The sequence below is a fragment of the Lontra canadensis genome, unplaced genomic scaffold (genome assembly GCF_010015895.1).
Source record: "Lontra canadensis isolate GAN:19392208 unplaced genomic scaffold, GSC_riverotter_1.0 scaffold122, whole genome shotgun sequence".
Taxonomy (NCBI): domain Eukaryota; kingdom Metazoa; phylum Chordata; class Mammalia; order Carnivora; family Mustelidae; genus Lontra; species Lontra canadensis.
The window spans coordinates 2,510,252-2,535,938 of NW_022631116.1; the positions used below are offsets into that span (position 1 = coordinate 2,510,252).

Below are 25,687 nucleotides of genomic sequence, written 5' to 3' on the forward strand. Positions count from 1 at the left end.
AATCTTTAAAAAAAAAAATGATTTGGCTCTGTGTTCGGTCTCTCTCTGGACTATCTGTTCTGTTCAGTTCATCTACTTGCCCATAGTTTTGTCAGCACCACAATTGTGATTATTGCAGCTTTATGGTAAGTCTTGAAATCATGTGGTAGGAGTCCTGTAAGGGCTTTTATTTTTTAAGATCACTTTGGCTCTTCAATGACTTTGGCGTTTCCATATCAATTATAAATGTCAGCTTTTAACAAAAATTCTGTTGGGATTATGGTAAAAGATTGCATTAAATCTATAGATTATTTTGCGTTAGAAAGGAAGGTTTTTTTTTTTCTTTTAAAGATTTTATTTATTTATTTGAGAGAGAGCATGAGAGGGGAGAAGGTCAGTGGGGGGGGACGCACCCCCCACTCCGGAGCTGGGAGCCCGATTCGGGACTCTGTCTCGAGACTCTGGGACCATGAGTTGATGAGTTGATCAACTGAGCCGAAAGCAGTTGATTAACCAACTGAGCCATCCGGGCGCCCTAGAAATGATCTTAAGAATATTGAGTCTTCTGTAATCCATGAACATGTTTATATTTCCATTAATTTAGGTCTTTAATTTATCTCAACAATATTAAATAGTTTTCACTGTAGATGTTTTGTTAGATGTATTTATGTTTTTATAAATATTATTTTTTAAAATTTCATTTTCCAGTTCTTACAGGTATATAAAAAAAAAGTTGACTCTTTCAATCTTCACTTTATCTCCTGCAGTGTTTACTTCTTTGCTTCTTGTTTTGTTTTTGTTTTTTTTGGAAGGAGAGTAGATTTCTTAGGATTTTCTATGTGAGCATGTCATCTGCAAGTCAAGGTAGTTTTACCTCTTCCTTTCCAGTCCTAGTGCCTTTTCTTTTTCTTGTTTTATTGAACTGGCTAAGGAAGAACTTTTAGTACTGTGTTTATTTTCTTTTTAAAGATTTATTTGAGATAAAGATATTTATTTGAGAGAGAGAACAGGGAGGGAGGCGGGAGAGGGAGAGAGCAAATCTTAAGGAGGCTCCCTGCCGAGCAAAGAGCTAGGAGCCTAATGTGGGGCTCCATCAGCCCAATGTGGGGCTTGATCCCACAACCCTGAAATCATGACCTGAGCTGGAATCAAGAGTCAGATGTTTAACCAACTGAGCCACCCAGGTGCCCCATAGTACAATCTTTAAAAGAAGTGGTAAAGAGGATATGCTTTCCTTGTTGTCCATTTTAGGAGGGAGGCATTCAGTATCTTCCTGGTAGGTATGTTAACTGTAGACTTTTCATAGGTGCCTTCCATCAGATTGAAAAGGCTTCCTTATTTTCTTTTTTTGCTGAGAGTTTGTTTTTTTTATTTTCCTCCAGTTTTTGCACTTTTTAACTTCAGAATTTCTGCACGGTTCTTTTTTTTATGATTTCTTTTTGTTGATATTCTTTGTATGGGGAAACATCATTTTCATACTTTCATTTAATGCTTTAGACATGATTCCCTGTAGTTTGAACATATTTACAGTAACTGATTAATGATATAGTGGTCTTTTTCTGGCAAATCTAAAGCCCAGGGACAGTTTTTATTCAGTGCATTTTTCCCCCCATGTGTGGATCATGCTTTCTTCTTTGTTACAATTTTTGGTTAAAAACTGGACATTCTGCATAAGGTGGCAGCTGAGGCAATCAGATTCTCATCTCTCCGGAGGGTCTGCTGTTGTTGCTTTTATTTTGTCGATGCTTGCTTTCTAAAGAACTAACTATGAAGTCTGTGTTCTGTGACCTGTGCGGTTGTTGCTGTCTCTACCTGCTGACCGGCTAAGGCTTGACAGACTTTGTGGCTGGAATGCTTACGTGTCCCAGTCTTTGCTGAGTGGCTCTTTGTGTGTGTTGGGGCACACCTTCAGCCTTCAGCCAGGGTGCTGGCAACTCTGCTTTAGTCTTCACTTCCTACTTTCACAGAGCTTTACGGCCCACCAGAATTGAGAACTTCAGGCCTTCTCTTGTCTCTCCTAGGCATCTGTACAGCCTCGCATATTCACGTGGCCTTCCGATTGCTAGGAACATGTTCAAATCTCCTTTGAACAGCTCATTTCTTAGCTTTTCCTTTTAAGGTTTTTGCTTACCCTGTTGTTGCCTGAGTGTTGCCTCAGGCAGTGACAAAGTTAAAGCATTTGACGCTGATTGTTTTTGACAAGCATGCACCTTCTTCCCCACAGGTCGGAAAAGGACAGCCTTGCAAATGGGTCTTCCAGGGAACCATCAGACAAGTCAAATAATGACAGTTATCTGGGAGTGATGCTTTTAAGGAGCTCCAAACCCTCTTCTTTCCCCTCTGGTGGCTGCCAGGCTGATGGTTTTCAGCATAATCAAGGACTGTTGATTTTCAGGGCTACCAGTGAGCTTGGTGGGAGCATATGGGAGAGGAGATAGAACAAGTTCAGATGCCACAAAACTCACTCTTCTTACGTAGATTTTTTTAGTCTTCTTGAACAAATGCATGCAGATTTCCATAAGCCTTCAGTTAATTTCCAAATTAAAAGGTTGATTCTTACCATTTTTGCTGGTTTTCTGGTTGCTTTTATGGAGGAAAGTTTTCAGAAGTCCCTACTCTGCTGTTTTTACTGTCACTGTCCTATAGCAGTTTTTTGAAGAATAAATATTGTTAATAATAGTAGCTTACATTTTGAGTGTACTGTTAAGTGCTTTGTTTATGTAATTTGTTACCTAATATTAATTATGTGAAGTTTATGGCTATTTCAGAAGACCTCTTGCTCCCTTTAAAAATATTTTTAATCAATCTATTAGGAGTTTCTTGCTTTTCCAATACTTGTCCTTAATTTTCAGCAATGGGGGGTGTAAATTCTTACAAACAGAAACATGAACATATGTTTATTGTTGACCTTGTGAAAAGACAATGTTATTTTAGTCTTCTAAAATTATTTTTAGGGAACACCTGGCACTTATTTGACATCTCATAATCAGACTTCCTACACTCCAGAAGCAGCTAAGCCCTCAGTGGGCTCTATCTCTCTTGGACTGCCGCGGCAGCAGGAATCTGTCAAATCAGGTCAGTGAGTAAATACTCAAAAGGTTCCTGCACTTGCAGCATCACGGGCGGTAACTCAACACTTGATCTCTTTTTTTTCTCTCGCTTTGGTCCACAGCTACCGTGCCCTACATCAAGCAGGAAGAATTTTCTCCCCGAAGCCAAAACTCGCAGCCTGAAGGTCTCTTGGTCAGGGCACAACACGAAGGAGTGGTCAGAGGTAAACTGCGCTGTTTGGCAGAAATATTAAACTTCTGTTCCCAATAAATGTATTAAAGTCATTAATACATTTTAATGTTGGGTTTTTAAATTAGAGCCTTTACATTCTAAATTTTTCCTTCTGTATAAAAATAATTCAGGGTTTTGAAATTCCATGTTTTAGCAATCCTTTTTAATAATTGTAATATTTTGAAAGTGCGTTTCAGTAAAACACAGCTATTCTTCTTATACTGCTGTTTCCTTCTCTTACCCCTCTTCCAAGTAGGGGGTGAGTTTTGTTTGTTTGCGGTGGTAGAAGGTGTAACTTACTCATCATTCTGCTTTCATTCAGGTACCACGGGAGCCATTCAAGAAGGAAGTATAACTCGGGGAACGCCAACCAGCAAAATTTCCATGGAAGGCATCCCATCCCTGCGGGGCTCCATCACTCAGGTTAGTTGTGATCATTCCTGATGCGCTGGACAATAGCTAATAAGAAAACTAGAAGTCAGGTCTCAAGAGCTCTGGCTGTTCTAGCAGTATGGCTCTGTGGTTAAGTTGCTCCTTGTTCTGGATTGCAGAACTGGGTCTCAGTGGTAATAAACCCAGATCCATAAATTGTCTGCAGAAGGACATTAATGTCATCATTTTGACCACCAGCTGTATTATCTGTTCTGTGGGTCATTTGAAAAGGTCAGTGATTTGCAAATTGGCAGAAGAAACAAGTTGATGCAGCTCTGTCTTCCTGGCAACGCCCTTTTTTTTTTTTTTTTTTTTTAAGATTTTATTTATTTATTTGACAGAGAGATAGAGCATGACAGGGAACACAAGCAGGGGGAGTGGAAGAGGGAGAAGCAGGCTCCCTGCCGAGCAGGGGACCTGATGCCGGGCTCCATTTCAGGACCCCAAGATCATGACCTGAGCCAAAGGCAGATGCTTAACGACTGAGCCACCCAGGCACACACACACACACACCCACTACCCCCACCCACTGCAAAAGCTCTTACCATGTGTGCAGCTTAAATAGAAATGGAAAAAAAAAATCATTATAAATTATTTGCTCGCTTTTGCCTCTTGTGAAAAAGAAGGTCTGCAGTCCCAGCGTGTAAGACGCCTGGCTAGGGTCTCATGCTAAACTCGAAGATACGGGCGGCATTGATAGAAGCACCGAAAGTCAGATATCTTCTTCCAATTTCAAGCTCAATAAATTGCCAGTTTTGATTAAGAAAAGTTCTCCTTGTCCTCCGTTTGACGTTGATTTCAGTTGGAAGTGTAACAGTCCATAGCTTCCTTATTACTGTGGGTCTGAGAAGGAAAATTCTCTTTTGGGAAATCATTGTAAACAGAATCCTGTGGTTTTTGCATGTTGAACCTTGTTCCCTAGGCCAATGGCTAAAGTTGTGGCTCCTGGGCCAGCACCATTAGGCCTGTAAATGGTCAGGCCCCAGCCCAGACTTCCTGAAGTCTCATCTGTGGGGGCAGGCCCAGCAGGCTGTGTTTCCTGCCTTCTAGTGGTTCTGCTGTGGGCTCATCTGAGAACTGTGCCCTGGGGCCTTGCTGGTCAAGTGTAGTCTGTATCCCAGGGATCAGCATTGCTTGGGAGCTTATTAGGTTAATGCAAAAATTTTAGTTCCCACTTCTGACCTATGAATCAGGGTCTCCGTTTTAACAAGACCTGGTTTACGGAGTATATGGCCTAGTGATCTAGAGAGTTACATGTGAACTCTACACATCTCTCCTTCTACATTTCACCAAAGTATACATCCTGAAACTAGTCTTCAAAACAAGCAAACACTTTAATAGTAGAGGCTGAAGGGAAATAAATGCCTTATGTGTATTCCCTTTTCTCGTTCGTTTTCATTCTAGTAACCAGGCTGTGGGCACCTGGGTGGCTCAGTGGGTTAAAGCCTCAGCCTTTAGCTCAGGTCATGATCCCAGGGTCCTGGGATCGAGCCCCATGTCAGGCTCTCTGCTCAGCGGGAAGCCTGCTTCCGCCTCTTTCTCTCTGCCTGCCTCTCTGCCTACTTGTGATCTCTGTCAAATAAATAAATAAAATCTTTAAAAAAAAAAAAAAAGTTTGTTTGACTCCTACACCTGTCCCCATTTTTAAGTTTTGTGGGGCAGGGTTCAAGGATGAAGTTACAGTATTTCTTTTTATGTTTATAAAACCTTAATGTCTGGGTTCCTCTCATGTCTTTGTCCTTTCTTCTTTGAAGATATGGGTGGATCTGACTCTCAGTGCAGTAGGTTAAGTTTTCTGAGCATCTCGTGTCTCTAAACCTGAATGTTTGTGTTTGATTTGATGGCAGGGTACCCCAGCGCTGTCACAGGCCGGCATACCAACTGAGACGTTGGTGAAGGGATCCATTTCTAGAATGCCCATTGAGGAGAGCAGTCCTGAGAAAGGCAGAGAGGAGGCCGCATCAAAAGGTCATGTTATTTATGAAGGCAAAAGTGGACACATCTTATCCTACGACAGTAAGTATGATGTCTGTACTTGGAAGCCAGTACTGTGTTAGGGATTAGAAACATGGGCTCTGGTTCCCCACATACTTGTTTGGGGAAGTTCACTCAGTTTATCATTCAGAAAATGATAAAATGAAAATGATAAACAGTGCAGAGTATAGTACATTGTTCTGTGAGTGATAACTAACATCAACCGTGGCCAGTGGATTTAGCCTAAGAAAAGAATCTTTAACTTCAGTAGAATCACTTTTCTTTTCTTTTTTTTCTTTATTTTTAAGATTTTATTTATTATTTGTGAGAAAGAGGGCACGCAAGGGAGCAAGCACGAGTCGGGGAGAGGCAGAGGCAGAAAGAGAAGCAGGCTCCCCTCTGAGCAGGGAGCCCAGTGTGGGGCTCGATCCCAGGATCCTGGGATCATGACCTGAGCCAAAGGCAGATGCTTAACCACTGACCCACCCAGGCCTCCCTAAGAATTAGGAAGTAGATAATAATCTAATAATCCTGGAAAGAGTATTGAATTTAAATTCTTTTTTTTTTTTTTTTAAAGATTCTATTTATTTATTTGGCAGAGACACAGCAAGAGAGGGAACGCAAGCAGGGGGAGTGGGAGAGGGGGACTGGGAGAGGGAGAAGCAGGCTTCCCGCTGAGCAGGGAGCCCGATGTGGGGCTCGATCCCAGGGCCCTGGGATCACGACCTGAGCCGAAGGCAGACGCTTAACGACTGAGCCACCCAGGCACGCCGAATTTAAATTCTTAATTTAAATTATTTTAATGTCTGTGTGTGAGCATTTTCTTTAGATGTATTCTTAGGTTATATTTTCTCACTGATGTTACAAGAATGACTCAGTTATGGTTTAAAAAAAAAAAAAGCCAAGTGAGGGACTGGATATGAGTTCCTGTTTGCAACTGTTTTTGTGATCTGCAGAGTCATTAGTCATGGTTTATCTTTCTCTTTGAATACAAAGATGTAAGGTATGTGAGCACAGAGTGCCTGATGCAAAACACATGGTAACTTTCTTATTTCCTTCCTCCTTTCTTGTTTTAACGTTTCTGGCATATGCTGATTTACATTTTGCTTCTGGAGGAAGAAAGTAACGTACATTGCTGAAGCCAGAAATGTAGATGTCATCCTCGACACTTCGTTCTCTTTCCACATCCAGTCAGTCACTAAGCTGTTCCTGTTTTCTTTTCTGAGTTCTCTGCCATCCTTCCATTTCTCTGTACTCCCACTGCCCCCATCATCCTTCATCTGGATAACTGGGCAGCTCCCCCTGATTTCCCACCTTTGGTCATAACCCGTATTCAGAACTGTATCTCGTCACTTCCTGCTTGACTCTTCATTGCTTTAAGATCAGTGTAAGCCCCTTACCTTGGCTTGATCCCCCTCCATGATCTGCTACCCCCTTCTCTTCCCAGGTGTTCCCTTCCCACTTTTCCCTTAACCCCCCGGCACTGCCTTCCTGTGCAGTCTGCCTCCAGCGCCACTCTACACGCTGACCAGGCACTGAGCCCAAGTTCTTTCAGTGTCCCACACTGTCTTACCTTGGCGTCTATGTGCCTGTACCCCCTCTTCCTCCCTTACCTCTGACTTAAGCATCTCGGTTCTCCGTTTACACATTACTTCTTGTAGCAGCCTTATCGGGGCCTTTTAAGTGTTAGGTTCCCCTTCTAGCGTTCTCATAGCACATCATACCTCTCTTTTCATAGTACTGACTATGCTCTACATCAGTTCCCTAGTACTTTATTGGTATCCATCGCGACTGGGTAAGTTTCACGAAGGAAGGGACTTAATTTGTTAACCTTATCTGCAAGCCTAGCTTACTTACGCCTGGCACTCAGTTACATTTTAATTAATGAAAAAAACTCCATAAATATCATCTATACAGTACTACGTTGTAGGTTGGCTGGCTTTTATATTGTTTTTTTATAAGATATGACTATGAAACTAAGATAACCGATTTATTATAGAGTAGGCTTTGGGTTTTGTCTGAGTAATTCTTATTTCTATGTTCTGCAGATATTAAGAATGCCCGAGAAGGCACAAGAAGTCCAAGAACAGCTCATGAAATCAGTTTAAAAAGAAGCTATGAATCAGTGGAAGGAAATATAAAGCAAGGGTTGTCAATGAGGGAGTCTCCTGTGTCAGCCCCGTTGGAGGGTAAAGTGTTGTTTCCAGTGCTTTATTTAGATCCGTTTAATTTTGTATAGCAAATTCGCATGGTTGGGTTAGGTTGTATTCAATCTCTGTCATGAAATTTGTATTCATACTACTATTATAAATTTGTATTCATATTACTATATAAATGAAACCTGTATCAATATATCATTATATTAATAATATATAATATGAAATATATTAGCACTGTAGTAATATGAGCTTATTAATATGTTTAAATTTATATTCATATCTACATACAAAGCAAGTACATGACAGTGGTAGGAAGTAAAAATTAAACATTATTGGTCATATCATAGGTAATTAGTAGAATGCTCGTGTAATTTGTAGACTATTCTGCTAGGGTTAAGTGAGTTGAAAAATGTAAAAGTCATTCTGAGAACTTTGCTTTTGTTGTGAGGCAGTTAAAGAGGTGTAACGGAACAAAGACCTGTATTTGAACTCTGGCCGCACTGTTTGCTGGTGAAGTTCACTGGGAGAGTGTAAATGCAGGGACCATAGTCACCATGTGAGGACTCAAGACAGGTGTCCCAACTTGTGCTGACCGCGCAATAAGCATTCACTACATCATACCCGTAGTTTTATTTTGTTAATGACTCACTTTCTTTAAATCTTAACCTGCTTCAACTGTTTAACGTCAATCTAGGTAAAATACTAAAAACAGGGTAAGGGTTCTTCGATCTCAGAAGTCCTACGTAATTTTCTAAGAGCTGGATTTTCTCCAGTAAAAAAAAAAAAATCCCACTTCCCTTTACTTTAGGGTAATTGCGTATGACTTGTATATTTTCATTTATGTATTTTACCTGTTTTTGAGGTACCCATCCTTTGTGTTTGCTGCTTTCTCAGAGGTTGGTTTCAGAGCCAGACAGTGATTCTCAAACCCCTCTGTGTCCTCTCACCTTGAGAAAGAAGCATTGGATTTTAGATGTAGTTTTAAAAGTGTCTTTCCTTATTGATTTATAATAGATGTTTTCTGTGGCTGTTTTCTCTTTAGGAAAATGTTTAAAAAGGAACAATTATGTCATATTGGGTACTTCCAACTTGTATTTTTTCCATGATATTCTTCTAGTAGTTCACAAATTTAAGATGATATTTCTTTCTCCATAGAGATTTTATCAAAAAGTACATACTCTAAGGTCAGTATAAAGTACATGTGAATTGACATCGACATTGTGTTTAATATTTGAATTGCTTTCTTGTCTTGAAAGGGCTGATATGCCGAGCATTACCCAGGGGGAGCCCTCATTCCGACCTCAAAGAAAGGACTGTGCTGTCTGGGTCCATAATGCAGGGTAAAATTTTTGGTTGTTTTGGCTTTTTTTCATGACTGCCTCATTGCAGAGTAGTTTGACATTAATTTGCCATGTATGAAACCTGCTTTTCAAGTATTTTCCCTTTTGAAATATTAGATATTTAAATCTTGATTTTAACTCTTATGTTTCCAAGCTATATAATTTGAAGATGATGGTTGCCTAATCTTTGAATATAGAGACATCTTCATTATGTAAGAACCATTCTCTGATTGTGATGAACAGTGTATCAAATCTTGAACCACCTGAAAAAAATGACGACTTATGAATATTTACTTAAGGATGTGTTGTAAATAGAAAATTAATTAGAAACTGCAAGATGATAAGGTATTAATTTTTTTAAATAGAGGAAAAATACATATCAGCATTTGCGGTTTTAACAATTTTTTTTTTAATGATTTTATTAATTTATTTGAAACAGAGAAAGAGATCACAAGTAGGCAGAGAGAGAGGGGGAAGCAGGCTCCCTGCTGAGCAGAGAGCCCGATGCGGGGTTCGATCCCAGACCTTGAGATCATGACCTGAGTGGAAGACAGAGGCTTAACCCACTGAGCCACCCAGGCGCCCCTCTTGTAACATTTTCCCAGTGTACAGCTCAGTCACATTGTTATGCAACCATTGGCATTATTTTAATAAGCGTGTTTCTTGAATTCTTTCTTGAAGGCACACCAAGAGCGACCACAGACAGCTTCGAAGACGGTCTTAAATATCCCAAACAGATTAAAAGGGAGAGTCCTCCCATACGAGCATTCGAAGGTGCCATTACCAAAGGAAAACCATATGACGGCATTACCACCATCAAAGAAATGGGGCGTTCCATTCATGAGATTCCACGGCAAGATATTTTAACTCAGGAAAGCCGAAAAACTCCAGAAGTGGTCCAGAGCACAAGGCCAATAATCGAGGGTTCCATCTCCCAGGTAACTGTGTCAGGCTGCTTTTTGTCAGCCATTCCCCCTCAGACTGTGATATTCGTGGAGCATTTTAGAAAAAGCATGACTAAATAATTACAAGTAGTTCTTACGATGTCAGAGCTTTTGGAAGTGATTATGAAGGTTGTATGTGTGGTTCATGACTCGTTTTCTTGCGTCCATATTGTGGAATGTGTATTGTGAGAAAGTGCGCAGCTCTGGATTTGTGAGCATGTGGCTGGGACACCCAGGCAGAGTAGAGATTATTGAAGCAAATTATCACTGCCGTGGGCCACGCTGACCGGAGATGGCAGGCTCTGCAGATGCCTCGAGCTCCCGATCATGTTTGTTTCTTTTCTTCTAGGGTACACCGATAAAGTTTGACAGCAACTCAGGGCAATCTGCCATCAAACACAATGTCAAATCCTTAATCACGGGGCCCAACAAACTCCCCCGGGGAATGCCTCCCCTGGAAATCGTGCCGGAAAACATAAAGGTGGTAGAGCGGGGAAAATACGAGGACGTGAAAGCAGGCGAGCCGGTGCGTTCCCGACACACGTCGGTGGTGAGCTCTGGCCCCTCCGTCCTCCGGTCAGCGCTTCATGAGGCTCCCAAGGCACAGCTGAGCCCGGGGCTTTACGAGGACAGCAGCGCCCGGCGGACCCCTGTTAGTTACCAGAACACCATGTCCAGAGGCTCGCCTATGATGAGCAGAACATCTGATGGTACGGTAACTCTTCTGTCCTCCTTTGCTCGTTCTCATTGCACCTTCCCAGCTCTCGCAAAAAATCGGTGTCAGAAAAGTCCGTATCAGATTGTTTGCTTTGGTTTGCCACGAGGTCTGTAGGCTGTGCTTGAGACAAGGCCTGCGGGGAAGTCTGCCACACGGAAAGCAGGATGACTGTAGGTAAAATACCTGCTGTTTTGACAAGTGCCGAGGGTGCTGGCATCCAAAAATGCTCTAGAGTAAGTGCATGCTGAGAGTGCCCTTTCAGCTAACCCTACAGGCTGTTCTGGAAGACGGCGTTGACCGTTGTGTGGCCTCAGTCTGCTGTGGCGGTTGGAAGCGCAGGCCACGGAGCAAGACTTCCTGACTCGCATTAAGGTTCTTCTGCTGCAGGACCTTGGACGAATTACTTCACTGTCCTAGGCCTTAGTTTGCTTAACTGCAAAATGGGAACATAGTATTAAGGCTTACTTCACTGGACCATTGGGACGGTCACATGAGGTCAGGTGTTTGAAGGACTCAGAGGGTATGGGTGGCACCTGGCACTGTACACGTGAGCTGTCATTACTGCCGTTGCTGTTGTCAGTGTCACTCCCTGTGGCCCCAGCCTTCCTGCTGCTGGCAGGTCTGGGAGTCAGGGAAGAGGCATTGAGTTTTACCAGGTGGTACCCAAAGCTGCCCGCGGCCCTTGACAACATCCCCACTCCTCCTCTCCAGCGTTACAGCAGTCCGTACTGATTGCTCACGGCAGGGTCCTGGCTGGACACCGTGACAGCAGGCAGGGGGTCAAGCAAAGCGAAGTGTCAGCTGGGAGGTGGGATGGTGAACGCAGAGGCCCGGACTTGGTTCCGAAGGAGAATTGCCCTGCTGAGAGAGGAGGCCCCCCGTGTTTGAGCACCCTGGGGCTCGGAAGGGGGTGTTGTAGACCCGCATGATCGCTTGGTTTTGTCCAGTAGATGTGTGTAATCGTGGCCAAGCTGATGTCACCCGAATATCAATAACGAGGTGCTGGTGGTGACTGCACAGCCCTGAGTACGTTAATGCCCCCCCAGCTGTACCCTTTAAAATGGTAACGCTTCTGTTCTGTGTGTTGTACCGCAGTTGTTACGGCCGTGGAGGAGGATGGCCAGTACGTGTGGGGATATGCTGTTCTCTCTGTGCCTATTTGCGTTATAACTTCTGAACCACATCGTTTAAATAGAGGCTGAGGTAGGGAGGTGGTTGATACTGGTGAGCTCACGAGAAAGGCTTTACGGAAGTCCTGGGCAAGGAAACCCAGCATCACATGGTGACCGGCGAGCGGCAGGGAGGGGGCAGCACAGGCAAAGAGAGGGAGCTGTGACTTGGTATGTGGCGCTTAGGAAGAATTTGGAATGTTCAAGTCCTACAGAAAACAAAATCTTGTATAACGGGATTTCAAGAGGAGTGCTGAACTTCATTTTTAATCTTAACGTTAGGTGATAAGATGTTGGTACTGCGATCACAAGGTGGTAATCTTTAAGTCTCAGAAGCTTCTGCTAGTTCTTCCCAGTTGCATGTTTTGCAAGATTGAACATTAAACGTTTGGTGCATGAATACAGTCTGTACTTGGTTGGGGGAAAAGTGGGTGAATACAGTGGAGCCTTGACCAACACTTGCTGGAACTGCACAGGTCCACTTAAGGTGGCCTTTGGTTGTTGCTCTACTTTATAAATGTAGTACCGTGCTGTACATACATTTTTCTCTTACAGTTTTTCTTTTCCTTTCTTTCTTTTTTTTTTTTCAAAGATTTATTTATTTATTTTTAGAGCACACATGGTCAGGGGAAGGGACAGAGCAGGGGAGAGAGAGAAGCAGATTCCCCGCTGAGCACGGAGCCCAGTGCTGGGCTCGATCTCACAACTCTGAGATCACGACCTGATCTAAAATCCAAAGTTGGATGCTCAACCTGCTGAGCCACCCAGGGACCCCTCTCTTACAGTTTTTGTAACATTTTCTTTCCTCTAGCTTACTTTATTACAAGAGTAGAGGATATAATATATATAACATACAAAACAGGTGCTAATTGACTGTTTCTGTTCTCGGGAAGTCTTCCCGGTCAATAGTAGGCTGTTTTGGGCGAGTGAAAGATTACGTGTGGAGTTTTTGACTGTGTGGAGGGTCGATGCCCCTAACCCCTGTACTGTTCAAGGGTCAGCTGTAAAATCTTCCTTCCCCAGTTTCTTAAGAAGTTGTGGTGTTGGCTTTTTTTTTTTTTTTCCAGTTACGATTTCCTCTAGCAAGTCTACCAATCACGAAAGAAAATCCACCCTGACCCCCACCCAGAGGGAAAGTATACCAGCGAAGTCTCCGGTACCTGGCGTGGACCCCGTCGTCAGCCACAGCCCGTTTGATCCCCACCACAGGGGCAGCGCCACAGGCGAGGTGTATCGGAGCCATCTGCCCACACACTTGGATCCCGCCATGCCGTTTCACAGGGCTCTGGATCCTGGTAAGCACAGGGTGGGGTGATGATTATGGCAAAGAAGGAATGTTCCTGTGTGACCTTTCAGACTCTGTTTATTAAAGTGTAACATGCAGACTGTTATATATCGTTTAGTGTGCAGCCCACTGAACTCACACACACTACACACCCTCATGCTACCAGTTCCAAATCAAGAAACAGAATATTACTAGTACCCATTAGAGAACTGAGGAAAAAAAAAAAGTATGGCATTCGGTTAAGCTGATTGCAAAAGTGGGTCAGTGTGGAGAATTATTTTTAAATAACACAGACATACCTAAAACATTAAATTTACCATGTAGATATTAATTTCCCAGTGTTCTGATGTAAGGTCAGGGCCTACTGAGGAAATCGCTCCTTGTCTTTGTTACATAAGTGATCCATTTCCTTTCAGGTTTCCTTTTTTTAACTGAAGCTAGAATTTTTTTTTTTTTTTTTAATGATTTTATTTATTTATTTGACAGAGACAGTGAGAGAGGAAACACAAGCAGGGGGATGGGAGAGGGAGAAGCAGGCTCCCCACCGAGCAGGGAGCCAGATGTGGGACTCGATCCCAGGACCCTGGGTTCATGACCTAGCGGAAAGCAGACCCTTAATGACTGAGCCACCAAGGCGCCCTGTGAAGCTAGACTTTAAAGCCACTTCAAACTAGTTTAAATACAGAATCCTTGCAGATTTTTTTTCCTGTCTTTTCAAAACCGTCTCATCCATACCTGCTTGAGCTACATATTGTCTTTCCAAAGCAGTCGATTTAGTTTCCAGAGAAACCATTCTTCTCATTCTTTTCTCAACAACCTCCAGTTTACTTCATTAAGTTACGTAATCTCGGTAGCAGGTAGAGCTGGAAGGAACTTCTGGGTAGACACAGCCCTCTGACTGTAGGTAGACGTGCTTGTTGGAGGTGCAGGAGTCCGTAGGTTTTCTCGAGAGCAGTCTGCTGGGCGCGGGGCAGCGGGCTCCACAAAGAGAAAGGAGCCCCGTCTGCGCGTCGCTGGCCGATTTGACCCAGCCGTGTGCCAGCTGACCCCTGTCCTCCTGTCTTCGTCCCTGTTCCTCTCGTCCGCTGAACCCTACTCAGATGCGTGTTTTCTGCTCGTACCTCTTCCCTGTCCTAACCGGTTGTTTGTTATATCCTCCAACTTGAAATTGGGACACAGAACACCCGTGTTTTACCTTGGTCCTCAGGGAGGAGGTTTTCATTAGCAGTATGCCGAGATTTCGAAGAGTTGTTCAGTTTATAGAAGCGAGGACCTGTGGAAAACCTTTCATCTGTTGGAGGTTATATCAATGGCATCAAATTGTCTGTCGCTTGAGCACATTAGGTTTCAGAGGGGTCTGCACATAGTTCTTCAGGGACTTTCTCCCAAAACTGAGACAGAAGTTCCCACAGAGTCCACTGACAGACTTAACCCTGCTGGGAGTTCTGGATGAAAAAAGGAGAAGCAAACATTCTAGAAAACTTGTTTTTCTAGGGAAATGAATACATATATATTCACTCGAGTTTGAATGTGTGATTTTAACGTAGTGCTTATCCTGCTCCTTCATTTTATAGCAGTTTTATTGTTATTTTTGAGCTTGAGGTGAATTTTAATGTTTTGAGCAGAGAGACATTAACTTCTTCTTTTTAACAGGCAGACCTACCCCTTCCTAGCAGCTTGTGTCATGGTCTAACCCAGGTTGTCAAACTATGGCCAGGGGGCCAAATCCTGCTGCTGCCTATTTGCGTAAATAAAGTTTTATTAGAACACAGGCACACATTTGTGGGTGTTTTGTCTGTGGCAGCTTTCATGCTACAGTGGCAGAGTTGAGTAGGCGAAGCGACCATATTGTCCACAAAGCGTAAGATATTTACTATCTGGCCTTTTACGGAATAAGTTTGCTAATCTTTGCTCTAAACACATGCATTAATTAAATGCTTATAGACGAACCATTTTCAGCCCCCAGGAAAGCCATTATTTGTCACAAAGTATGTTCACATGTATTTCCATTTGGTTGTGTTGAATGATCAGTACTGCACAAATAATGTGATTTTCAAACGCAGCTCTTGGAGATGTAGGTGACATGATAATTAAGTTATGTGGCAAAGACCAAAAGTGCAGCTGCTTGAGAAGTTCCTTAGCTCCTCTCCTACTGGTGAAGACGTTCACATTCGTACTGTATCTGGTTTCTCTCCCCTTTGCTGTTACGTCTGACGTTAGAGCGCGTGTACTCATACCTGATGTGTCAGGGTCTAACATGAGTCGCCCTCACTCCTTGTAACCCCCACCCCCGCTAAAGCTGTACCTGCATATTAGCCTGGCAGCAGGGGCCCCGGCTCTTTCTGCGGGTGATATTTAGCGAATGACTTTGCCCTGGACCGAACTAAATGCCTTTCTCTCGTTCTCTCCACCAGCAGCCGCTGCTTACCTGTTTCAGAGACAGCTCTCCCCAACCCCAGCTTACCCCAGTCAGTACCAGCTTTATGCAATGGAGAATACCAGACAGACAATCCTCAACGACTACATTACCTCACAGCAGATGCAAGTGAACCTGCGCCCGGATGTGACCAGAGGCCTCTCCCCACGGGAGCAGCAGCTGGGCCTCCCGTACCCAGCAACAAGGGGTTCGTTCTTTGCGGTCAGGCTTCTTAGATGGTGTTAGGTCTGCCAAGTATCAGTGAGTATTTGCTGAGTGAATGATGGAACGAAAGGAAAGGCAGCCCTGTCCTTGCCTCTGTAGCTCTTAGCCCCCAGAGGCAAAGCAATACGTCAAGGCAGGGCATTTTGGTGAGCACTGATATAACCAAACTGTCTGCAGTTTGCTGTCTTTCTCAGTAATCTGTCTGTGCTTTTTGGTGACTTGTAGGGCGCACAGGGTTTCATAGCCTTCTGTAGATTTAAAGAAGGTCTTACCAAGTCATGATCATCTTAACCATTTTTATTTACACTGTACACAGAGTATCACTGGGTTGTAGAGAGAAACTATTTATTTATTTATTTATTTATTTAAAAGATTTTATTTATTTATTTGACAGAGATCACAGGTAGGCAGAGAGGCAGGCAGAGAGAGGGGGAGGAAGCAGGCTCCCTGCTGAGCAGAGAGCCCGATGCGGGGCTCGATCCCAGGACCCTGGGACCATGACCTGAGCCGAAGGCAGAGGCTTTAACCCACTGAGCCACCCAGGTGCCCAGAGAGAAACGATTTTAAAAAGCCATGTACAGTTCTGTGTCTTGAGAGAAACTGACATTTAACATCTTTTATTGTGTTTGTCTCCTGAGCAGGAATCATCGACCTGACCAACATGCCTCCAGCGATTTTAGTGCCTCATCCAGGGGGAACAAGCACTCCTCCCATGGACAGAATCACTTATATTCCTGGAACGCAGATTACCTTCCCACCCAGGCCATACAACTCCGCGTCTATGTCTCCAGGTAACAGACTGGTCACGGCCCTCTCTGGTAAGACCAGCGTCCCTAAGTGCTGACGCATTGTCTTGGAAGTTCTGGGCACTTTCCCCCCATTTGGTCTGCTGAGGTTTTTTGTTGTTACTTGTTTTTAAGATTGATTTATTTTAGAGTGAGCGAGAGAGAGTGCACAGGGGAAGGAGCAGAGGGAGAGAGAGAACCTCCAGCACACTTGGCTTGAGGTTGGAGCCTGACATGGGGCTCGAGCCCACCGCCCTGAGATCACGACCTGAGCTGAAATCAGGAGCGGCCGACTGAGCCACCCAGACGCCCCTGCTCTGCTGTTTTCCACTTAATGTTTCGTGTAGTTCTCACGTGCCATCCCTCACCGGATACACCAGAAACATCCCAAAAGCTTGTGTTAGGTGTCAGTCGACATCCGAGACTCTTTAACAAATGGTCTCCGTCTCAGGTTTGGAGCATTTTGAAACGTCTCCAGACGCTAAAAATCTAACAGCTGTTTGTACCTGACAGGTCAGCGTTCTTGTCTTTAAGTCGAAGATTTCTGTGTTTTACAGGACACTCGACGCACCTCGCAGCGGCCGCGAGTGCTGAGCGGGAGCGGGAGCGGGAGAAGGAGCGGGAGCGGATCGCCGCGGCCGCGTCCTCGGACCTCTACCTTCGGTCAGGTGAGCGGCGTGCCGTTGCCCGTGCTGCAGACACCCCTTGGTCATCGGTGGGACCGGGCGTCCGGCTTCCTGTTGCGGGGCGTGGTAGCGAGCTGATCCTAGAGGCAGGAGTTGGGAGACGGAAAGTAATCTCACACCTTAAGTGACGTACGAGTGAAAGTGCAGCACATGAATTTTGAAGAGGAAACTGAGGTTTTCCTGAGGAAGGTGGCGTTTTGATTTGGCCCCGGCCGTTGGCTACAATTGGGCCTGAAGATACCGGGCGCAGAGCTCAGTAAAGCTGAAGGCAGCCCGAGCAGGGGCTCCCAGCCACAAACACACGATGTGTTGTGGGGCTAGAGTCTGAGGAAGATGCTGTACAGAGAGAAGGTCGGGTGACATTGGGAATTACCTGTGCTGTCACTTAGCAGGAGGCTGATGCCGTGCCGAGGGGCATTTACACAAGAGGGGCTGGAGGTGGGTTGGAGCCCTGGAGGGGCGTGGACTGGCGCCAGGAGGACAGCGAGGCCATGTCTGCAGTTGCTGGTGGAAATGTGTGCTGCTGGGCAGGGCGGGACGGAAGTGATGGCGATAGCTCGAGGTTGGGGGGTGGGATGGGCCGAGACGCAAGCCGGGTCTGCACATTAGGGAAGGAGTTTCCCTGTGGGACATACTTGGACGTGTCTCTGGAACATTTGTTCTGACATGTGATAGATTTGTCTTTTGCATTCTGTTCTTTCAGTGAAAGGAGAGCACTTCCTGTGTCCGTGTTGCCAGACAGACAGATCTGGCCCTTAGGGGGAAAGACAGGCTGGACACGGTGACCTAGGAGTCCCCTGCAAGGGTCGCGACTCTGGCTTGGCTGAGATTTACAGCCGGCGGCGTGTGGGGAGAGGGTGGGTCGGTCTGTGGGCGGTACTGCAGAGGCGCCAGAGGGGCGGGCAGGGGACCAGAGACTCGTCAGAGAGGTGCATGCGGAACTGAAGGGCACGGGGCAGGCAGGCTGTCACGCTCACACTCGCGCTCACGGGTGGCAAACCTTGACATCAAAGTGGTGGCAGTACAGAGCAGGGGCCCAGAGCTGGTCTTCGTATTTGACCCAGTAACATCATTCCCAAGGATTTATGTTGAATTAATCAGTGGTTGCAAAGTCTGGAGACACTGAGCTGTAACGTAGTGTCTGTGTATGGTAAGACATACTGCTAAGTGACCACAGGAAAGGCTTCAGTGAATTGTGAAGGGGTGTCCTAATGCTGCTCATATGTCAAGCGCGTAAAAGCACGGACACTGATGTAATTAAAGAAGGCCCAACTTTGTTAGGAACTGTATTTTAAAAATGCTCGTGATCCCATTAATGAATAACACGCAGATTCCAGATGATATAATACCATTTTCTCCAGACATTTAAAAAGAAAAGTGGACAAACATTCTGTGTTGCTGTGTCTGAAGAAACATGGCTCTCAGTGTCGTCAGCGGCAGTGTAAGTAGGGACAGTCATTGCAGAGGTACGAAGCGTAGATGGCAGCTTCTCTTCTAGAAACACAGAAATGCTTCTGTCAGCGATTGTGTGCTTGGAAGGGAGAAAATGGCTGAAAATTGCGCCAGGTGGTCCGGGCTGGGGGAGTAGGGACGAGTGCGCAAGTGGCCAGCTCTTCTGAGGACACGGGACAGAGGGGGCAGAGAAGAAGTGTGAGATCTTCCCAGTGAGTAGTGCTGACCAAGGCCGAGCTGTGGCTTTGCTGTGGGACAGCTGAGGCCAGTGGACAAAACCGAGTCAGCTGTTGGGGGAGTGTAGCTTGTGGACCTGAGCCTCTGGGAGGCGCTTGCGGAGAGAGAGACCCTTCGCAGGGCAGGGCAGAGGCGGAGCAGAGCAGGGAGAGCAGCGGTGGGATGCAACTGCTCAGACCCCAGGCTGGTGACAGAGTGCTGCTGGTGTCACGATACTCAGACGGCTGCACCGATCAGGATTCTGTAAATGATCAGCACACCCGGGTCTAAGGAAGAATCTGAGAGATGAGCTTGTCTGATTGGCGTGAGGGCAGCTGACCGTTGCACAGCTCAGGGGTTTGGGTGCTGACCCACCCCCACGCCCCCCACTGGAACACCCGACCAGAACGTAACTGCTGACAGACCCCTCTTGACCGGAGGAAGCCTTACCGGGAACGGGAAGTGCTGACCCAGGTTTCAGACGTTCTGTGTATCGTGTGCTGCATTCTTCCGGTAAAGGATGCGAGAGGAGAAAAGTGTCAGGGAAATCCGTGTACTGTACTGCGCTCTGGTTTTCAAAACCAACGTCCACGTGTGGGCGGAGCGTGCACTCAGTCCCCGCTGTGGGAGCATCCGCTCTGTGTGGTGGCTACACGTGTTCCTTTGTTTCAGGATTCAAGGTGGATGCTTGTCGCAGAAAAGGAAGTGACAGTAAATGATAGTTGATGTTTTTGTTTCGAGTTAAGGGTATCGTTTTATTACATTTTCATTAAGAAACTCTTAGGGAACATATTTCTCAAAAGGCCAAAAAGCAGGGTATCAGGCTTCTTACCATTTTCCTGTTTAGGAAAATTAGGAAATGAACAGCCCCTGGACGTCGCTGTCTCTGGCTTCTTCCTTATGGCTTGTCTTTTCTTCTTTCTCTTCTGCTTTTTTTTTTTTTTTTCTTTTTTGGGCCTTCACAGGCTCAGAACAGCCAGGCCGACCCGGCAGTCATGGATATGTCCGCTCCCCGTCCCCTTCGGTGAGAGCCCAGGAGACCATGTTGCAGCAAAGACCCAGCGTGTTCCAGGGAACCAATGGAACCAGCGTCATCACACCCTTGGATCCAAGCGCTCAGCTCCGAATCATGTAAGTGCCCCGTGCGCGTTTCGGCTGAGAAGAGCGGTCTCCAGCATCTGCCGCACACGCATAAGTGCGTGACTGCGGCGGTTTGGTCACCCACTGCCCGCCCGACGCGTTTTGTCGTTGCAGCTGGTCCTTTTGCCGCCGCAGCACGCCCCCCGTAGAGCCTGCCCTTCACGGACTTGTGTGTGGTTTGCTTCTGTTCGCAGGCCGCTGCCCGCCGGGGGCCCGTCCATAAGCCAAGGCCTGCCGGCCTCCCGCTACAGCACCGCTGCGGATGCCCTGGCTGCCCTTGTGGATGCCGCAGCCTCTGCCCCCCAGATGGAGGTTTCCAAAACTAAAGAGAGTAAGCATGAAGCTACCAGGTTAGAAGAAAATTTGAGGAGCAGGTCAGCAGCAGTTAGTGAGCAGCAGCAGCTAGAGCAGAAAAGCCTGGAGGCGGAGAAGAGACCCGTTCAGTGTCTGTACACTCCTGCAGCCTTTCCAAGTGGCAAGCCCCAGCCGCATTCCTCAGTAGTTTACTCTGAGGCTGGGAACGAGAAAGGGCCGCCTCCAAAGTCCAGATATGAGGAAGAGCTAAGGACCCGAGGGAAGACTACCATTACCGCAGCTAACTTCATAGACGTGATCATCACCCGGCAGATTGCCTCGGACAAGGATGCGAGGGAACGTGGCTCTCAAAGTTCAGACTCTTCTAGTAGCTGTATGTATCTCCGTCGGGGCTTTGCAATGTGCTGTCTGAGTAAAGAATCACCTTATTCCGTAGGTAAAGCAGAACACTGACCTAAAGAAAATCCTGATCTGCGGGTAAATGTAATGGAAAGGTTTTGTGGGTTAGTAGCGCAGAAATGTCTCTTCTGCTCTTTGTCGCGACCGTGTAAACTTCAGGGTTTCTCAGGTATGCCTGACAAAGTATTTCCCGTGAACACTCTGTGTCCTTTACGGAGGTCGAATTGCAAAGTAGGCAGGGCAGAGCTCGTGGTCAGTCTGGGGCATCTGGAAGGTCAGAGAGGCTACCAGGGCCTCTTAAGCATTTCCCAAGACACAGATTTTTAAAAAGCGAGACCACTGTATCACTGGTCACTGCTATTTACGGTACACCTTTTCTGCAAGCTGGATCTTTAAAAAGTTTTTTTCCATACATGTATCGGTCCTTTTTATTCCTTCTCTATGCCTATGTCCTATTCTGTGCTCATTTCCTAAAACTGTTTTCATGCATTTCGTTGTTTTTTTTTTTTAACTGTTTTTAAATTTTATTTTAATTCCAGAACAGTTAACATAGAGTGTCGTGTTAGCTTCAGGTGTGTAACATAGTCGTTAGGCACTTCGGTACATGACTTGGTACGCATTGTCATAAGTGCACCCTTCACCCCGTCCCCGATTTCCCCCAGCTCCCCTCTGGTGACCACCAGTTTGCCCTCTACCATTGCAAGCTGGTTAGTCATTTTGACCTCTGCCTGTGAGTCCGTAAGAGTTCACAAATCTACGGTAAAACGCTGGAAGAGTCCTTCAGAATTAACAACTGCCTAAATTCTGTGTGGAATTCCTGAAGGAAGAACCGGGTATTTAAGCAAGTATCTGCTAATCCTTGAAGTGATTTAACCGTATGTGGGCATCTCTCTGTTGTGTTTATTAATGAAATTGAGGAGAGTTGGAGATTTCTTACGCATTAGCATGCAACGCATAATTCTCTTTACCCCCGTGCCTACTTGTAACTTATTTGGGTAAATATCTACCCCATGGCTGTTTTTTTGGAAAGAACGGGGCAGGTGGGTAGTGTGCTGTGTAGACAGTAAACTTCTGTTCGTCTGGCAGCGTGAACGTCTGCAGAACAGATACTACAGGTGCAGTCTCTGCTAGCTGGGAAGGATGTCGTTGCAGGAGCAGGCCCAGAGGGAGGTCACCAGCACACCTGGTGACCCACCCAGCCTGTGGCTTACTGGACGCTGGGGCGCACGGCTCTGGTCAGTGACTAAGTACCTCCTTTCAGCTGGCATCACAAACCGGACCAAGTCTGAAGGTCTGAAAATAGGTTTGTCGTCTGTTCTGAGTGGGGCTGTCGTTTTTACCACTAAGTGACGAGCACGAAGGCCACAGCTGTTCACCGTTACTCAGTGTGGTTTCCGGTTTTTCCCTTTAGGGCCTCCCTCCCCCTGAAGGTGAACACAGGTTGGCCTCAGACTTCCTAGTGACTGTATGTTGGTTGTGCTGAGGTTTAAACTGCTGGGGACATAAACGGTCATGAATGCTGGTGGATACCAAAGTCGGAAGTGGTCTAAATTACTTTGAAAATAGTTATTTTAGTTCCTGAGAGATCATTTCTGTCCCAGTCACCGGGTTCCTGTCCTCCTGAGTGTACTAGACCCCAGTGAATTACAACTTGCGTGGCCTGGTGAAGGGGTGGGAAGACAGGGCTGTTCAGTTGGGTCCTGGAGGATCTGGGTGGGAGCCTGGTCACAGCTCATTCCAGGCTTCTAGACCTGCATGCAGGATCCACTGATCGATGACACTTGCTGATCCGGCCAGTCGTACAGGGACCCTTCGGGCCGCTGGCAGTCTCCCCAGACTCCGCAGCCTGTAGAAGCCGAGTACACTCTAAGGTCAGGAGGTTGCATGTCCCTGCCCTCTGCTGCATCGGCCTGCAGTTGGTTTTCCTGGGAACTTCCGCTTAGAGGGGCCTTCCCTGACGTGGGCATCCTTTCTGCCAGGGGGGTGAATTTACTTCTTTTCGGACATCCCTTGCCGTTTCTGTGTTTTTCCACAGTGTAACAGTGCTGAGAAATCATTTGGAATAATACTTTTTGTCTGCAGCAATCCGGTGATTTCTGAAAATTATTATATAACGTTACTTCATCTGTAGCTTTAAAGTCATCATCGTAATGAAGCAGCCGGGTACCCGACAGTTTTTCTGACAGCTGAGTGTCCCCTAGAATTTTAGTCACTGGAAACGGTGAGCTGTGGACATCCACTCTGATTCGTTCAGCCTCCTCTGAGGAGTGTCCTGGTGGCAGCGCTCTCCAGCTCCCGGGAGAACGCTGCAGGCCTGTTCCGTAGCCTGCCTCACCTCAAGGTCCTGGAGGCCACACAGTTCCAGAAAACCCTGCTCCCTACAGAGACTAGGAGCCTGAAGAAGACTCGCGGACCGCTGATACCAGTGCCTTGAGCGGTGCTTGGTTTTTACTGCTGAACGTTTCGGAGAACAAAAACCAAAATCATGTGAATAGGTTTGAAGAGTTTTGACTTTTGCAACTTTTCACGGCATTCGTTTTAAAATGAGATTCTTTACTTTTCTTAAAGTATCTTCTCATCGGTATGAAGCCGCCGGCGATGCTATTGAGGTGATCAGCCCTGCTAGCTCCCCTGCGCCGCCCCAGGAGAAGCTGCAGGCCTATCAGCCAGATGTGGCCAAGGCAAATCAAGCGGAAGGTCTGTAGTTTTTAGCTACCGGCTGACCTGTTTTCCTATCTGCACCTGGTGTTTGCTTCTGATGATCTGTCTGGACCGTGTGACCGAAGACCCGGTTTTGTTTGTTTTGGTTTAGAGTAAATTATTTTTTTTTTTTTTTAAGATTTATTTATTTATTTGACAGACAGAGATCACAAGTAGGCAGAGAGGCAGGCAGAGAGAGGAGGGGAAGCAGACTCCCTGCTGAGCAGAGAGCCCGATGTGGGGCTCCATCCCAGGATCCTGAGATCATGACCTGAGCCGAAGGCAGAGGCTTAACCCACTGAGCCACCCAGGTGCCCCTAGAGTAATCTTTATAGGAGTCTGCTTTAGAGATGTGCAAAACTGCACTAATGGAAAGTTGGTTTTATTTTTTAATTGTTTTTTATTTTTTAAAGATTTTATTTATTTATTTGACAGCGATCACAAGTAGGCAGAGAGGCAGGCAGAGAGAGAGGAGGAAGCAGGCTCCCCGAAGAGCAGAGAGCCCGATGCGGGGCTCGATCCCAGGACTCCGGGATCATGACCTGAGCCGAAGGCAGAGGCTTTAACCCACTGAGCCAACCAGGCTCCCCTGGAAAGTTGGTTTTAAGCTTTGATTGATTACTCCTTTGTTTACATCTAATGATACAGGAAATAGTTGATATTTTGTTCCCCCTCTTAACACTTTCACAGGGCATTCTGTACTAGTTCTGATCTCTGTCAGTCATTCCGTGGTTTTCCTTTCGAGATTAGGATCAGGAATTATGGGTAGAGAGGGGTATCACACCCTTCGCATGCGCTCCTCTGAGTCATGTTCAGTCTTTGATGAGTGAAAGGCCGGGGCATCCCTGAGTAAGACATCTGTCTGTCCTCCGTTAGGTGAAGCCACCAGACAGTACGAAGGACCATTACATCACTACCGACCCCAGCAGGAACCGCTGTCCCCACAACAGCAGCTGCCCGCCTCCTCACAGGCCGACGGGGTGGGCCAGGTGCCCAGGACCCACCGCCTGATCACACTTGCTGATCACATCTGTGTAAGTTGTTCATTAATTTTTCCTTTTTTGGTCAGTGCAGAAGGCACATTTCACAGAGAGGGAATCATAAAAAAGATGTCCCGGTTTTTTATGCTACATTATTTGGCATGTCCTCAACGGATTTAACCAACTCCTTCTTTTTTCATTCACAGCAAATTATCACACAAGATTTTGCTAGAAATCAAGTTTCCTCACAGCCTCCACAGCAGCCTCCCACTTCTACATTCCAAAATTCGCCATCTGCTCTGGTCTCCACACCTGTGCGGACTAAAACATCAAACCGTTACAGCCCAGAATCCCAGTCTCAGTCTGTCCACCATCAAAGACCAGGGTCAAGGGTTTCTCCAGAAAATCTCGTGGACAAAGCTAGGGGAAGGTATGGTTTTTATTTCAAACTTTATGTATATTTCCCAAGAGTAAAACAATGTTTAACTGTTACGCTCTACAGATCCCCTTTAAGATAAGGGATTCATTACTCACACCTAAGATTGATTACCTTCATGCCTTGGGAAATACAAATGAGGGTTTTCCCTCTGTATATTCTTGGAATGTTCACTGTCTGGGCAATTGGTATTATATCATTTTAATGTCCATTCAGCAAAAGTCAGGGTCTTTATCTTTCCATGGAGGGAGGTGATAAATACTATTTCAAGTTTGATAAATCAAGAAAAATGTAAGATATTTTAGAATTTTAGAGGTAACCCCAAAGAACTTGAAGAAAAATGGTCAGAAATGGGCACCTGTAAAAATTGGATGGGGTTGATCGGGAAAGGAGGTGGCAGGGCATATACCTGAATAAAATTATATTCAAAGGTCACAGGTACCTCTTAAGTGTATAATCACTGAGCCAAACCCTTTTTTTGGTCTGAACACTGTGTGTCTCTCACAGTGTTCTTACCAACATGGTAGCCAGAGAAAGACCATTAACCTGCAAAGAACCACTCAGCCCTACAAGGGCATAACCCGAGCCTGTCTGGACTCCCCTGACAAGCTCAGGGTTCAGTCTGGTACTCCAGTCCTTTCTCCCTTAATGGGGG

The 25,687-nt window shown here is 45.8% G+C and overlaps 1 protein-coding gene across 18 annotated transcripts in view; it reads left to right on the forward strand.

Annotated features, from left to right (window-relative positions):
* The window catches only part of NCOR1 (nuclear receptor corepressor 1), a 152,705-nt gene that overhangs the window by 114,966 nt on the left and 12,052 nt on the right, over positions 1–25,687 (forward strand). For 14 of the 18 annotated variants that reach the window (XM_032841349.1, XM_032841355.1, XM_032841348.1 and 11 more), the window contains 17 exons: positions 2,934–3,054; positions 3,152–3,253; positions 3,584–3,684; positions 5,541–5,709; positions 7,716–7,856; positions 9,083–9,166; positions 9,848–10,104; positions 10,460–10,820; positions 13,065–13,292; positions 15,697–15,906; positions 16,565–16,714; positions 17,266–17,376; positions 20,028–20,193; positions 20,397–20,890; positions 23,485–23,613; positions 24,493–24,650; positions 24,803–25,026. In XM_032841349.1, the coding sequence (XP_032697240.1) occupies positions 2,934–3,054; positions 3,152–3,253; positions 3,584–3,684; positions 5,541–5,709; positions 7,716–7,856; positions 9,083–9,166; positions 9,848–10,104; positions 10,460–10,820; positions 13,065–13,292; positions 15,697–15,906; positions 16,565–16,714; positions 17,266–17,376; positions 20,028–20,193; positions 20,397–20,890; positions 23,485–23,613; positions 24,493–24,650; positions 24,803–25,026 (3,206 nt within the window). The remainder of the gene's footprint in view (positions 1–2,933; positions 3,055–3,151; positions 3,254–3,583; positions 3,685–5,540; positions 5,710–7,715; positions 7,857–9,082; positions 9,167–9,847; positions 10,105–10,459; positions 10,821–13,064; positions 13,293–15,696; positions 15,907–16,564; positions 16,715–17,265; positions 17,377–20,027; positions 20,194–20,396; positions 20,891–23,484; positions 23,614–24,492; positions 24,651–24,802; positions 25,027–25,687) is intronic. The other 4 variants (XM_032841365.1, XM_032841366.1, XM_032841351.1 and 1 more) reach the window with 2 other exon arrangements.